Source organism: Chinchilla lanigera, unplaced genomic scaffold (genome assembly GCF_000276665.1).
Source record: "Chinchilla lanigera isolate Chin_1 unplaced genomic scaffold, ChiLan1.0 scaffold00012, whole genome shotgun sequence".
NCBI classification, from domain to species: domain Eukaryota; kingdom Metazoa; phylum Chordata; class Mammalia; order Rodentia; family Chinchillidae; genus Chinchilla; species Chinchilla lanigera.
The window spans coordinates 9,832,238-9,847,062 of NW_004955413.1; the positions used below are offsets into that span (position 1 = coordinate 9,832,238).

At 46.9% G+C, this 14,825-nt stretch overlaps 1 protein-coding gene across 1 annotated transcript in view; it reads right to left on the reverse strand.

Annotated features, from left to right (window-relative positions):
* Positions 1-203: 203 nt before the first annotated feature.
* Hebp1 (heme binding protein 1) overlaps positions 204-14,825 on the reverse strand; it is a 24,293-nt gene continuing 9,671 nt past the window's right edge. The window contains exons 2-4 of the mRNA XM_005378979.1: positions 14,305-14,443; positions 12,160-12,340; positions 204-789 (exon numbers count right to left, since the gene is read on the reverse strand). Coding sequence (XP_005379036.1) covers positions 618-789; positions 12,160-12,340; positions 14,305-14,443 — 492 coding nt within the window. The 3' untranslated portion in view covers positions 204-617. The remainder of the gene's footprint in view (positions 790-12,159; positions 12,341-14,304; positions 14,444-14,825) is intronic.

Below are 14,825 nucleotides of genomic sequence, written 5' to 3' on the forward strand. Positions count from 1 at the left end.
GGCTCTGGGAACTCAACACGGGACTCCTGCTGTGCTGACCACTGTCGGTAGCACCCCCAACCACGTTATCTGTGAGACCCGAGGGCAGTGGAGGTGAGCCTATGGCACACATGTTGCTGTGGGCTGTTTGTATCTTTCAAAGCTCTAAGAGGTTTGCCATTGCTGCCCTTGAGCCTTGGAAATAATTATTCTTAGGATTTTCCTCAGGTGCTTAAGTCAAAGATTTTTATTTCTGATTTCTTTTAGACAGAACTTTTATAAGAATCACCGATGAAAGACTCCATAAATCACATAATCCCTCACTAACAAAATACAAATTTGATCACTTAAAAAAGATCAGTTTTCAGCAACCCAGATGGGTGAGAAAAATACTGTTGGGTTTTTTTTCTGATCTGTCACAGGATTTTCTAAATCAATGAGAGTGATGCTGCCGAGCTTGGCTGTATTACTTCCCAACATGAGGGAAAGACCCTTGGGGTACGTAACATGCTTATGTCAGAAAACCCAGCAGTGACGGACTTGGAAAGCTGGAACTTGAGAAGTCCTGCCCCCTTGCGGACCCCGTGTGCAGGGACACTGAGGCCCACTTCTGGGAGGCCCCTGGCTCCATGAGTCACTCATGTCTTCAGCAGCCAGATTTCATTGCGACGTCCGTATGGCTTCATGGGAGGGTCATATCCGGTGCAGAAGTAGACGTCGCCCCGGTAGGTGGCTGTTCCCTCCAGGGCAGCACGCAGCTGCCTGGCCTGAGTTATGTAGTCTGCTTCCTTGGCGTAGCCACCAAACTGCCTGAGGAGACAAGAGCAAGGGCTGGTAAGAGAGGACACGGCCTTGGAGAGACAGGGAGTCTTCAAAAGAAGGCAGCACCACGCTGATTATGACCAGCACGCTAGAGTGGCCGGACTGTGGACTTGCCACATCCTAAACAGGTGGTCGTGACCTTTCTGAGCTTCACTTTCTACATCTGTAAAAACAAAAAAATGCCATATATTTTCTTTTCCCTCCAAAGTAATGAGTTTACCTGAAGTAACAGAGGTGAAAATTATAACCACTACAGGGTCTGAAACATAAAAGTCACAGCCTAAATGTGAGCTTCCCTTACCTATAATTTCCCAAAGAGATGATAAGCTGTTCCCCAGGCCACCCTATGTCCCCAGTGTTTTTGCTTAATTCCTTCTACCACTCACCTGGCCCTCTCTGGCCTCTGTCACCAGCAGGACGGAGGGACAAGCAGGAGTCGGGCATAGCTGCTGCTCTAAGGGTAGGCGCTAGTGCTTCTTCCAAAGCAGAGCAGCTATAACAACTGCGCTCCCCCAGCAAGGATGTGACAGCTCCATTACATCAGAGCTAATCAAGGCAAAGACCCAAGAAGTCTTGGAAGGGACCCCGTACAAGCTTTACATAGCCCCAAATTCCTAATACTTTTTTTTGGAGATAATTACTTCCCTTACATCATCTGCCTCTGTACCAGAAGTCAATCTGTAGCCTAAATATACCACTCTAAATCTGGCTTGCACTAAAATCTTTATGAGAGTCAAATACACCCATGTTTCTAACGAGCTTTATGACTCAAAAGTCTGAATGCGCACCAGGCCGAGATGAAGCCAAATAGTGCACTGTTTTTGGTGGTGTTCTCTGAATCATGCTTTGCTCTTTTATGAGTGGTTAGTCACAATGGCACGCATTCAACATGCTGGTCACGGGGCCGCTGATGTGAAAAACACCCAGGATTTCAGGTGCGAAGGGCTGGCTATGCTAGTAATGTCTAGGTCACGGCTACAGAGCAAGGAGTGAGGCTGACACCAGTTTCAAGCAGCTGAGACTGGCTCTACAAATGCATCGAAGAAGGACTGTAAGGCAGATGCTCTGCCTTCTTGAGGCTCAGGGAGGGGGACACAGGTTGGCAGACACAGGAGGAAGATCCAGGAAGGATTTTTTTTCCTGAGAACCACCTGTTGGAAGTGAACCAGATGCTGGACGTGGGAACAGGTGTCAGGGTTTCCCACAGCTCCTACTTGTGTTGTGACACTGAACTGTTCTCCGTGATAAGGGACAGTGCCAGCTGGCTCCTTAAGCTACTGATTTTGAAAATCCCAAAGGAGCGGTCCTTGACCGTCATCATGTAGCAAGTGGAGGCATAATGGGTAGTGTGTGTGTTCGGATCTTCAGACTCTGTTACTTTCCAGCTCACGGTGTTGGGCAACTCTTTTAATTTCTGGCATCTGTGGGTCACTGGCTTTGTTAAATAGAAAAGATAACAGAGCATTAATCTCAGAAGGCTGTGGAAGAGATGAAAGGAGGCAAGACTGGGAACGGCTACAATGTAAAATACCATGTAAATAGTTGTTACGCTGTATTGTGTAGGAACCCAGGACAAGAAAAGCCTGTGTTCAGTACAGATGTGATTCGCCCCCCAAACATTTCTGATATGCAGTCGAGTGAATCCACAGGTGCAGAGCCAGCCCGTAGGGAGGGCCTACCGTACTTGGCAGTTCTCTCCCAAGACTTTCAGGTCCCTGCCTCCCAAGGTGAGGGACACCATGGTAATTTAGAGTCACATCCCAAAGTGGCTTAAAAAGCAGTTCTCACTTTGTCAGGCCTTCTCTCAAAACTATTTAACTCCCAGTGTCCTCCTTTGTTCTCTTTCTCTCCCTCCTTCTCTCCCTCCTTTCCGGCACACACACTACACAGTTTACCTTGGTCGGCTTTCTGTCCCTGTAACAGAATCCCTGAGGCTATGAACTTGGAAACACAGGCTGACTTGGCTATGGTTTTGGAGGTTCCAGGTCTCCGGGGAGGGTGCCGGATGGCATTGGCGGGCAGTGTGTGGTGCAGCAGCCAGACAACTTCCCAGGGGGCTCCTCTCTAAAGGCCCCACCCTCTCAATAGCGCCACCCTGGGGACAAAGACTTTAACCCACAGGCCTTGGAGAACATTCAAGACCCAAACTGTACCATATCATGGTTTATGGCCTGTGTTCCTTGGGTGAATACAGGGTCCACGATGGCAGCATCTGTGACATTTTTGTCCACTGATGTATCCTGCATGCAGAGCACAGTGCCTGACACATATTAGACCCCTTGGGGTCTAATAAATAATCAAGGCTGAGATAATAAAAGTGACTGTCCTCAGATGGATGGGACCCATTAGTGAGTTCAGTGTTTAAATATCTCAGTTTGTGGGGCTGGAGATTTAGCTCAGCGGCACAGCGCCTGCCTGGGAAGCGCAAGGTCGTGAGTTCGATTCTCAGTCCCGGAAAAAAAAAAAACCAAAAAACCAAAAAAACAAATAAATATCTCAGTTTGCTACTGGAGTCTGTCTCTCTCCCTCTTTCACATAATAAACTAAGAGGACAGCGGGGGGTGGGGAGCTATAGGGGACCGACAAGATCAGACTATTAGAAAGATGCCCCCGCAGCAGTGCAGGGATGGTGCAAGTGGCAGGGACTCAGTGAGGGCCAGGGACAGCCGGTGAGAGGATGGATGTGGAGGGAGGAGAGAGGGTGACGGGGGTGCCCAGGGCTCCTGGATAAGCCCCAGGTGGATGGAGGGGAGCAGACACCCCTAACTAGAGCAGAGACAGAGGCTGAAGAGTAACTCTGGAGAGCTGGGCTCGGGCTGGGGGTGCCAGTGACCCGGTTTGGGGCATGCTGCTATTGACGCTCCTCTGTGAAATGCACTCATGTGACAATTGCTAATTCAGCCTCCACATGTGCGTCTGATGCTGCAGAAATCTCCTTTGCCCTGGTAAAGAACTGGAGTCAGGGATAAAGCAATGGACTTGGTACAGAACGTGGGCGTCCCACTGAGCAGCTGCTGGCCAGAGTCCTGGTGAGGACTGGGGCGAGGTACAGAAGGCCAGTGCCGGGAACCCTAATACCTGGATGGTGACCTTGGCAGGGGACACTGAGCAGGGCTGTCCGAGAAGCACAGTGTGACGGGGAGGAAACCATCACTCAGGGATTCGTAAAGTTCAGTACTAGAAAGCTCCCACTTCACTGGGCACGGTGGCCCATTCCTGTAATCCCAGCTACTTGGGAGGCTGAGGCAGGAGGATTGCTAAACTGGAGGCTAGTCTGGGCAACTTAGTGAGACCCTGTCTCAAAATAAAATAAAAAGGGCTGGGAATGTAGCTTAGAGGGCTAGAGTGCTTGCTTAGCACACACTGTGCCCTGGGTTCAATCCCTAGAAAGTGCATAAGAAAAAAAAAAAGAAAGAAAGAAAACCTCTGAAACTTTACTTTTACTCTCTGGCAGTCTGAAATGCTTGTAATGAAGACAAACGTCTTCCTGTTGCTTCATCGTGGAAGCTAGGAAACATTTTGTCAGGAAACAAAGGAAGCTGGGAGAATTATGGAAGCAGACACGTGGCTGCTCAATTAACTAACTCACCCCAACCCCAGTCACAGAGTCACACTCACAAGCCAGAAAACCAGGGCACAGCCCTTGGCTAGGAAGGCGCAGTGACTCAGCGGTTGTCCCTCCCTGCCCCGGCCTCTGGTCCACACTGGGAGGAGAACACACGGGGTCTCCAGTCCCCCACCTCCCGAGCCTGTTTGAGTGAGGTAAGGAATGCTCACAGTGTTCTGAGCTCCTACAAGGAAATGGACACATTCCTTTGCGCGTTACTTCCCTAAGCCTGTTAATGAGTTTCTCACACTCATCTTGAGAGAAGCCTGATTGTATTTTGTCTCACTCAATGTCCCAACAAAAAATTTGGTTATCATGGGAACACAGGAACACACACACACACACACACACACACACACACACACACAGTGGATTCCAAAAACACAATAGGAGCTGCCTGAAGAGGGGGCTGGGAGAGTTAGAAAGCACAGCGGCGGTGGTGAGACGATGCAGGCATTCCCGTGGGTGTAAGAGGCGGGCTTTTGGTCCAAAGAGGCAAAAGTGCGCAGAGTGCTGTCCTCCAGGAAGTGCCTGGTGCTGGCATGCAGGGAGGGAAAGCGAGACAAAATGACTCTGAATGTGACTGTCCACCTTCGCCTGACACTTCAGCAGCCAACAGGTCAGCACCAATTTGCATAGAATCAGCTGCACGCACAGCCTCGGGTGAGGCAGAAAGAGGGTCAGGGCAGCGACTGGCCACCGTCACACGAGCAGCAGAGGCCTCACACAATGCGGCGTTCATCATCCTCACGGAGCCGGCACTCCTGAGTGGGGCATCACTGGGCACAGAGCACAGACCAGACCCCCGGGACCCATAATAGCAAAGGGTGCGTCTCAGCCCTTGCGAGGTCCAGCCAAGAGGTCAGGACAGAACCACAACTTGATTCTGCTGGGCCGAAGGAAATAGGGCTGTAGAGGTAGAACTGCTGGGGGACAGGGAACGGAACTGCTGCTTCTGACTGAGGAGACCCGGGGAACGGTTATGAAGGGCAAGACATTAAGCAGTTACATAGTGAGCACCTCTCTTCTTGCAGTGGGCGTGGGCGGCAGGACAAGGTTCTGCCCACGCACAACTGAGAAGCAGAGATAGGGGCGGGCTTGAGGGCTCTGAGCAAAGGTCTGGAACAGGCTGCAGCGTTGGGGGCAGCAGATCAGTGCACGGTGGGGGTGGGGCTACGCCCTGGAGGGCAGCGAGTGCCACTGGACTTCACTGCCTGACTAGAGGCTGGGGCAGCCGCGGTTACCAGCTCCCTCTGCAGCGGAATAGAGGATCTCATTACTGGTGCGCGCTGTGCTCCAAATGCACACACGTAGGGAGGTCGGGGCCAGGCCTGGGGCCCACGTCCATAGCTGGGTGGCCTCAGTGTCTGAGCAAGGAGAGGTGACACCATTGGTCCTGTGCTTTTAGGCTGGGGATGACAAGAGGATAATTCACAAGAGGCAGTAGTGGGCGAGCTGGAAACCAATCACAAGGCCATGATAATTGTCCAGCAAGGAAACGGTGGAGACCTGTAAGGAGGGGATGGGAAGGAAGGGATGGTGGGGAAGTGACAGGACTGGGGCAATAATTAGGTGCAGAGGTGGACACTGGAACCAGGTGGGCAGGAGGATGGTGGGAACTTAAGTAAGAGGCACGGAGAGGACTGAGACTGAGGGAGGAGCACTGAATTCTGTTTGGGGCCCTGCTGACTGGGAGCCCCTTGAGGAGAAGCCGTGGAGAAGCCTCCTGGGCAGCTGGGCCCTGGGTGTGCGGACCCAGATGTCACTCCACAGACTTGGTAACCGGAAGCCCTTTCCAAGAACAAGTCTGTGAGGGACTGTGGGACAACTAGTGGCTGCAAGTGAAAGGACATGACGATTGATTCAGTTTTCGATACAGACTCTTAGCACTGCCAAGGCTTTCAGAGGTGAGGGGGCCTAAATGTTAGAGGTAATCAGTAAGCATCTGTCAAATGGAACCAAGCTTACAAACCTCCCAAGCAGAATACGGCAGAACGTCACACACCTTGAGCTCCTCCAGGGACAAGAACTTCACATCCTCAGTCCTGTCCATTTCACAGTCGGAAGCCCTGTGCCCCAGTGTTTTTGCTTTTGAAAAGAAGTCTGCCTTCTTCTAATTTCAAAATGTGGATACCAGTTTTTTCTCTGGAGAAGCACAGTCCTTAGCCAGCCTGAGACACTTGGTTTTTTGGTCTGTTTTCCTTACATAGAATGTTTCTCTCACCTTAAAGGCATACACTTTGCTCGTTCTGTCATAACTTCAGCAACCTAAGTTGGTCCTGGTTCAAAGAACAATGAGTGCACTGCTTTTGAATGAAAGAATGAGTAAATGACTTCACTTAGTCTTCATGTTTAGTTTGATAAAACGATAAACCACTCACAACCTCAGTACCAAGAGATGGGTGACAGTCGAAGCTATGCTGGGGAACCAAGATCTTTAGGGACAGAGCTGGGAGACGGCAGCAGAAGAAAGGACCAAGGCTTGTCACTCACTTATTGAGCACTTTTTAGATTCCAGCCCAAAGCCCTGCCCCCAGAAACTTGCATTCTAATTGGGGACAGGGCAGTAGACAAATGAGCAGACAGGTGTAGAATGCATTGGGGAGCCGTGGTACAAAGGAAAAAAACCAAACAAATGACGGTGAAGACACAGAAAAGGCCAGGGTGCTCTTTCCGCTAGAACGGTCAGGTGAGGCCCATTTACGTTTGAAGTGAGAGAGCAAAACCAGCAGGTGCTCAATACAGCTGTCACCTCTTGGTCCCAACTCCCTGCAGTACTAGTGTTGGAATGAGCTCGGACCTTGGGCCACACTGGTCTACAGATCTCCTAAGTGGTGACATGGGGACCCTTAGAGGTTTAGGGGATGGGCTCCTTCCAAACATCTCTTTTTCAAGGTCAAACTTCCCAAAGGCCTGGTCATTCAAAGGGAGAAGCGACACTGAAATCTGAGGTCCTCGTAGCTGACCAGGTTCTCTCATAAGGACAACTTCACGGCTCTCACAACAATGCCTTTTAAGTTCTATTCTTATAGATAAGGGAACCGAGGTGCTGAGAGATTAAACAAGTTGCCCAAAGTTGTAAAGCATGTAATTATTAGAACTGAGGGTAGAAACCAAATGTATCTACCATAACCTTGACTTTGTCACTATTGTTTTTTCTAATAAAACTTTAATTCTCAGAGGAAGGTGATGTCAATAAGAGACCTGGTTAAAATGTTCTGAATGTCTACCTCTTATCTAGCACTAGGTGGGCATTTACAGATATGATCCCATTTTATCTAATGGGCTATGGACTCTCACCCATCTTACAGATGAGGAAACTGAGGCACCAAGAGGCATGGTAACATGGTAGTCCTGCCATTAAGTGGTCAGTTGGGATCATAGCACTGGTCACCTGACACTAAACTCCTGATTTCCAACTCTTTCTGTGATACTCAGACATTTCATTAGGGTGAGGGTTTCATTAAAGTCACCCGACCTCTCCTGCTGGGGGCCTGCTGAGAACCCAGCATTGGATGCCAAGCCCTGACCTTCATGTATTCTGATAGTTTTATTTTCCACTGCACTTTATTTATCTAAAAAGTGGTGATAATTAATGCTGCTAATAAATGTGTAACTTCTGTAGGCATTTTTTTCACAAAGCCATACAAAAGACTGAATTAAGGATGCAAGGCTTTCATTTCAGAATTAGTTCTGGTACTGAATGTAGTCACTGCGCTATTTGAAAACCACTTTCTTATTTGAAACAGTACTGTTGCCTTCTATCATCTTGTTAATGCTTCCTTTCAACAGAATCAGAAATACCACAAACTACTGCTTTTAAATGCGCATCTGGCTGTGCGGTGACACCAAGTGGCTGGTTGAGGAATTGCCATATATAAGGGTAGAACTGTATCAAATTCAAATAGAGGCGGCTAAACACCAAATTTGGTACTACTTCTGCTTAGATTTCAGAGAATTAAAAGGAGACTTCAACAGGTCTGGGTTCAATTTACCTTTTTTTTTTTTTTTTTTGGTTTTTCTCCGGTACCGGGAACCGAACTCACAACCTTGCGCTTGCCAGGCAGGCGCTTTTGCGGCTGAGCTAAATCCCCAGCCCCCTCAATTTACCTTTTAAATGGATACTTTTTAACATCATAAAGAACCAGCGTTTGTTAGAGAAATGGCTGATCCCAGCCCTAGGGCAAGAAATAGTTAAGATGTGCTTGAAAGCAAAGCGGCTGCCACAGTCAGGTCAAAATAGCTAAGAAACCAGTCTGAAGAGGCTCCCTCCCACTGGCCAAAGGTGAGACAATCTGAGCATCAATAACAGTAAAAACTGCAAAGGATGGGAAACACATCAAGGATATTTAAATTCATATGTTTCTGTTGCTATTCGAAAAAATCAGAGAGGAAGTCTCCTAACTTTTGGAGGATGTCAAGAAATGAAATTATTTTTCTGAGAACTGGTAAGAAAAGAGAAGCCATTAGCACATATCTTGCCTTTTCTGATTTCTTTTTCTCTTTTTTGCTCTGCAGTACTGGGGATTGAATTCAAGGCCTTCACACTGAGCTACACCTCCACCCTTTTAGAAATTAAAAAAAAAGTTCTCGAGATCCAGTCTCACTAATTCATTAAATTGCTACGTTTGGGTTTAACATGTAATTCCCCTGCCTCAGCCCCTCAGACTGCTGGGGTTACAGGTGGGTGCCAACACTCCTGGTTTATATCTTGCTTTTTCTATCTGCCTCCACCTCAGCAGAACCAAACAGGAGATAAGGGAAACCTCTCTTTCCTGAATTATTCCTGCTGATAAATGGAGGAGGATACAGAGAGAGCATTACTATTTTACAAGCTCTAATTGGATGAAGAGCCATGCAGGAAGTGATGATCTCTAGTTACTCAGATCACAAAAACAGAGGCAACTGGCCATTAGGATCCCGGATGGGCCGACACACTGCCACCTAGGAAACATTCTTCTTCCAAACTCTAAAACCTGAATCTGAACACGTCCCTGGTTCTAAGAACTAATTTACATGCCACCCATGTAGTCAGCAAAATCTAGGCTGCAGGGAATTAAAGGACAAAAGACTCAGGCAGTACAAGGGAAAGTGAACCAGCACCGGGGTGGGGAAATGGACAGATGACAGAAGCTTCAAAATGTACTGACCATTTGCAATGGATGAATCCTATACTTGGATCTATATTCAAACAAACAAACAAACAAACTGTGAGGTAACAGGAAAAACCTGGACCCTGGATATTTTACATTCCTAAAACATTAACAAGTTCCTGTTAAAATTTTAGGAGCAGTACATGATTGTAATTATATTTAAAAAAATTACTTCTGTCATCACAGTAAAATAGGAACAAAATATATGATGTCTGCAATTTACCTAAAAATAATCCAGGGTGGTATCACGTCAACACAAGACACAAAACTGTCCCCAAGTTGATCAAGGGTCAGTGATGGATGATGGGTACTTGTGCTTTTATTATCTCATTCTTTCCACCTTTTTATAAGTTGAGAGTTTCCACACAAAAAGTTAAAGACAAAAGAAAACAATTGTTTACAGTGGATTTCTCTGGGTCTGGTTGAACAAATGATTACAGACCAGGCCCATCTGTGTGAAGTCTTACGTGAACTGATGTAATAGCGTGAACCGCACTCCTCAGGAAAAGAGAAGGGGGAAAGAGAAGGAGTAATTACTGACACCTACTACAGGTCAGAAACATTAATTTACAAATACTATCGTAGTAAATAATAAATACTATTATACTAATGTTGTTATTCTTTAACAATAATCCTATGAGGTAGATTATATTATCTGCACTTTATGCAGAGGGCAACTAAATCTTAAAGAGGCTTGATTACCAGGCATGGTGGTGCACGCCTGTGATCTCAGCACTAGGGAGGCAGAGGCAGGAGCATTGCCACAAGTTCATGGCCAGCCTGGACTACATAGTGAACTCAAGGCCAGCCTGAACTGCAGAGAGAGACCCTGTCTCAAAAACAAAACAAAACAACCGGAAAGAGACTTGGTAAGCATCATCATCCTGGTACTAAAGAGTAAAGCGGGGATTTTATTTATTTATTTATTTATTATTAGTTTTTTGGTATTTTGAGTCGAACTCAGGACCTTGCACTTGCCAGGCAGGCACTTATGCCACTGAGCTATATCCTGGCCCTATAAAGGTTCTCAACCAACAGTGGTTGGCTATGTGTGGATCGTTTTCTGTTTGTTTTTTTTTTTTTTTCTTTTTTTGGTACTGGGAATCAAACTCAGGACCTTGCGCTTACCAGGCGGGCACTTGTGCCATTGAGCCATATCCCCAGCCCTTAGAGCTGGGAAATTGCACATAAAATGCTCATCATATGGCACCAAGTTGCTTCTCAAAGCACAGGAAGGAAAATGGAAAAGTCAGAGCAGAAACGAAGGTGAGATAGGCAGATGTCCAAGATGTAAGATTTAAGGAGGCACTTACTCTCAGGGCCCACCCTGCACTCTGACGACTGTGACAGCAAGTACTTCCTTAAATTTTCAATCCTAGGTGCCTCAGTTCCCTGCCCTAGTCTCTGCCCTAGTTCTCTGCAGCCCCTCTGCACTGAAGGCTGGGAACTGGGAATGAGGACTAGAACAGAAAGCAGCACAGGATTTGCCGGCTCCAATCAGCGGCACACTTGCATTACACCAGCTAACCTCTAGGGGGCTCTGTGGTCACCTGGCCTAAGAATGCAGACAAGCTCACATTCTAAGCATGCTGTGCTAACTTCAGGGAACCTGCCCTCACCCCCAGGAGCAGAGTTGGAGCGGTGAAGCCAATGACCAAATCTGGAGGGTCCCTACGAGGGGACCAAAACAATGTCCGGTACAAGATTATTGGTGTAGTTCCATTTTATGAGGTTTTTCAAGAGCAGAACCAAACCCCAACCTGGAGTTACTACTGCTGAGGATCTCAGTCTTCCCCTGTAACTAGGTTGGTGCCTGTCACACAGCAGGATTTTAACAAAGAGGGAGTCACTAATCATCTAGAAGAGACTTGGTATCTGAGGGGGAGACTGGGGCCCAAACAATAAAAAACGTGCAACAGGGCTGGGTAGCTCAGTGGTACAGTGTGCCTAGCAAGCATGAGGCCCCGGGTTCAACCCCAAGTACAACTAAACCACACACACGCATGCACACATGCACATATGCACATGCACGTACGCACATGCATACACAACATGCAACAATTTGTACTGGCTACTACAGTCAAAGGAGCATGACTGCAAGTGAGGGCCTGCAAAAAGGGCCAGAATGGCAATAGGGATGGCTGTGTGCTCTGTCTAAAGGGCCACAGACCCTGAACAACTTGGGAGAGTGGATGCCTTTCTAGAACTCTAAGGGAGCATGGTGTGCGAATCAGGTATTTCCCAACGCTTTCTATTTCCATGCATTTGTGACAGCACGCTGCAGCTTGGCCGAGGCCTTCTTGGAGTCTCCCAGAATCCTATACGGTATAACAAATGCAAGGATTCATCCAAAGCTCAAGCGGAGGACCTACTTTCTCTATTCATCAACTTGGCAACTGGCTAAGGCATTTATTCAGATACACTGCAAATATTTGGGAGCTGCAGCCTGAAGAAATTAACATGCATAACTGTCAGGATTCAGTGCTTGAATTAATTCAGCAGCAAGAAAAACCCAATGCAAATCTCACTGAGGGTGATTCAAGGAGTGGCTACGGAACCAAGGGCTGCCCGTGGGCGCCTAAGGAATTGCCTCCTTACGTGGAGTAGACGGTGATGCTCTCCCGCTCCTCAATCTTGACGCTTGTGTCGCTGGGAACGGGTGGGTCGCTCTGAAATTGGTTCGGGATCCGGAACCAGACCTTTAATTTCTTCTGCAGGGAGCCATCTTCATTGGGGAACACGGCGAAGGAGATAGGGACAGTCATTCCCATCCCGGTTCCTGACAATGTAAAAACACAGAGTGCAGTGGGTGTCGGGGACATGGAGGATACACTGGTTTCATTCTTCTTCCAGGGCAACATTTTTTTCTTTGTTGTTCACGGAGTTAACAATGAACATTTCAGATACTAAAAATACAGGTAAGCTGGGTGTGGTGGCAGCATGCTGGGAGGCTGTGGGAAGAGAATAGTAGGTTAGAACCCAGCCTGGGCAACTTGGTGATTTAGAGACACTTCGTCTCAAAAAATAAAACTCTGGGAATGTCAGTTGGTGCAAAGGCCCTGGGGTTGATCCCTAGTACCACACATCAATCAATCAATCAATCAATTTATTTATCTACCTCTATATCTACACAGATCAAGATATAGTTAGGAATATACAAACAGTTCTTGAAAAAATCATTTTCCGATATATATCAAGAATGTAGAAGCCGGGCGTGGTGGCGCCTGTAATCCCAGCACTTAGGAGGCTGAGGCAGGAGGATCGTTGCAAGTCTGAGACAAGCTTGGGCTACAAAGTGAGCTCAAGGCCAGCCTGAACTGCATAGCGAGACCCTGTCTAAAAAAAAAAAAAAAAAAAAAAAAAATGTAGCTATCAGTATCTGCTTACTTTAATCAATTTTAAGGAAATAATATAAAATATAGAAAAGGCTCCAGGTAATAGGATATTTACCACAGCAAAATTTATTATTCTATTCAAAACAGAACTGTATCTGAGTAAATTATGGGCACATTGTACAATATAATACAGTTAAATTATTCTTAAGATTACTTAGTAGAAAATAATTAGTAATAGAATCAAAATATATAACTAAAAAAAAATTAAAAAGCCCTAAAACATTCAAAAGCCAACAAAGACTGCACTTAAAATAGTTTAGCTATAGTTATTTTGTTTCAAGATTTTCTTTAGTATTATAATTTTTATACCTATTTTCATCTAAAAAGATGTTCTGAACAGCATTAAGAGGAAAAGATATCTTCTTGACTTCCTACTGGTCAACTTATTTTCCAAAGTCTGATTACTTTGCTGCTAGAAAATATTACTGTGGTTCATACCAGTTTCTTTTTAAATTATCAGCTTGAGAAATATCCTAAAAATTAAGCCCATTTCTTTTTTTTAACCTAGTTGTCTGACCCATATTTAGTTTGCAGTGATCCTAAATGCTGCATAAATCAGAAAGCCCCTTCAGAGGTCAGCATTTAAAAATATGGTTTCTATTCCAGCAGGTATACCTTACATGAAACTTTAGGTCGGTTATTTTAAAGACAGGGAAGCAGTCATCATGGACAAGTCTTTAGGAGTGGGATAGCCTGGGAGTTCTCAGACGCTTCATTTGCCAGAACAGAGTCTGGGACCTTAACCAAGGCCCCCTAACCAAGGCCCACTACCCTCCGTACCCTGTGGCTGAGGTCCCAACTCAGACGTCGGCCTTACCTTACCCTGGGGTTCAACTTACCATGGGTGACTTCACCCCATCAAACAAAATCAAAATCAACAAGCTAGATGTGATACTCAGACCTATAATCCTAGCACCCTGGGAGGCTGAGGCAGGAAGATCACAAGTTCCAGTCCAGTCTGGGTAACATAGTGAGAACTTTGTCTCAAAATAAAAAAATAAAAAAGGCTGGGCTGCAGCCTAGTGTGAAGGCCTGGGGTTCAGTCAAAAACAGAAAAAGAGAAAAAAACATATATGGACAGCAGATGGCTCCATACTTGGGAAAGAACCATGAACTGAGTGATTCAAGCAGAGATTCCGTAAAGTGAGGGGAGGCTGGGCTGACGTCAGAGGGGTCTTTTCAGCGCTTCCTGTGCTGAACTCCTTATTCGCACAGTACCACAAGTCACATGACGCTGAGCCGGAAGTCACAGGGGCCTTATAGCCCCTCCCCCATGTTTCCTATAGCTGAAGTGAGGTTCTGCAAAGCTGCCGCCTCGGACCAGGGCCTGTCCCTCAGGGGTACTCACCCTTGTCGTTGGTGCCCCCCACATACTTCATGACCTTGGGCATTGCTTCCCGGAGAGCCTCGTCCACAGGCTTATCTGTCACTTCCACGGTGGCGAACTTCCCTCCTTCACAGGCCCTTTCCTCATAGGAGACGTCTTCCTAGAGGCACAGGAGACACGGTTCTTGAGACCACACAGCAGCAGCTGTGCTGTCCCTAGAAGCAGCAATGGTCCAGCCACAGGAAGTACAGACCGCTAAGGAACTCTCCACAATGGGTCTGGTGACAGCACAGAGGCAGGCTGAGTGAGAACGGCCACGAGAAACAGATTCTGGGCGTCTTACACACGTGGAGGCGTCAGAGGCTGAATAAAACTTATTGTAAATAATTTTCCCAGGGAGATAAGATACTGCACCTGAAAAAACTGGAGTGTTATAACGTGGAACATTCAGAGATTAGAAGAGCTCTTGGAAATAAAAATATTCAGGGCCAGGGATGTAGCTCGGCGGCATAAGCGCTTGTCTGGCAAGTGCAAGGTGCTGA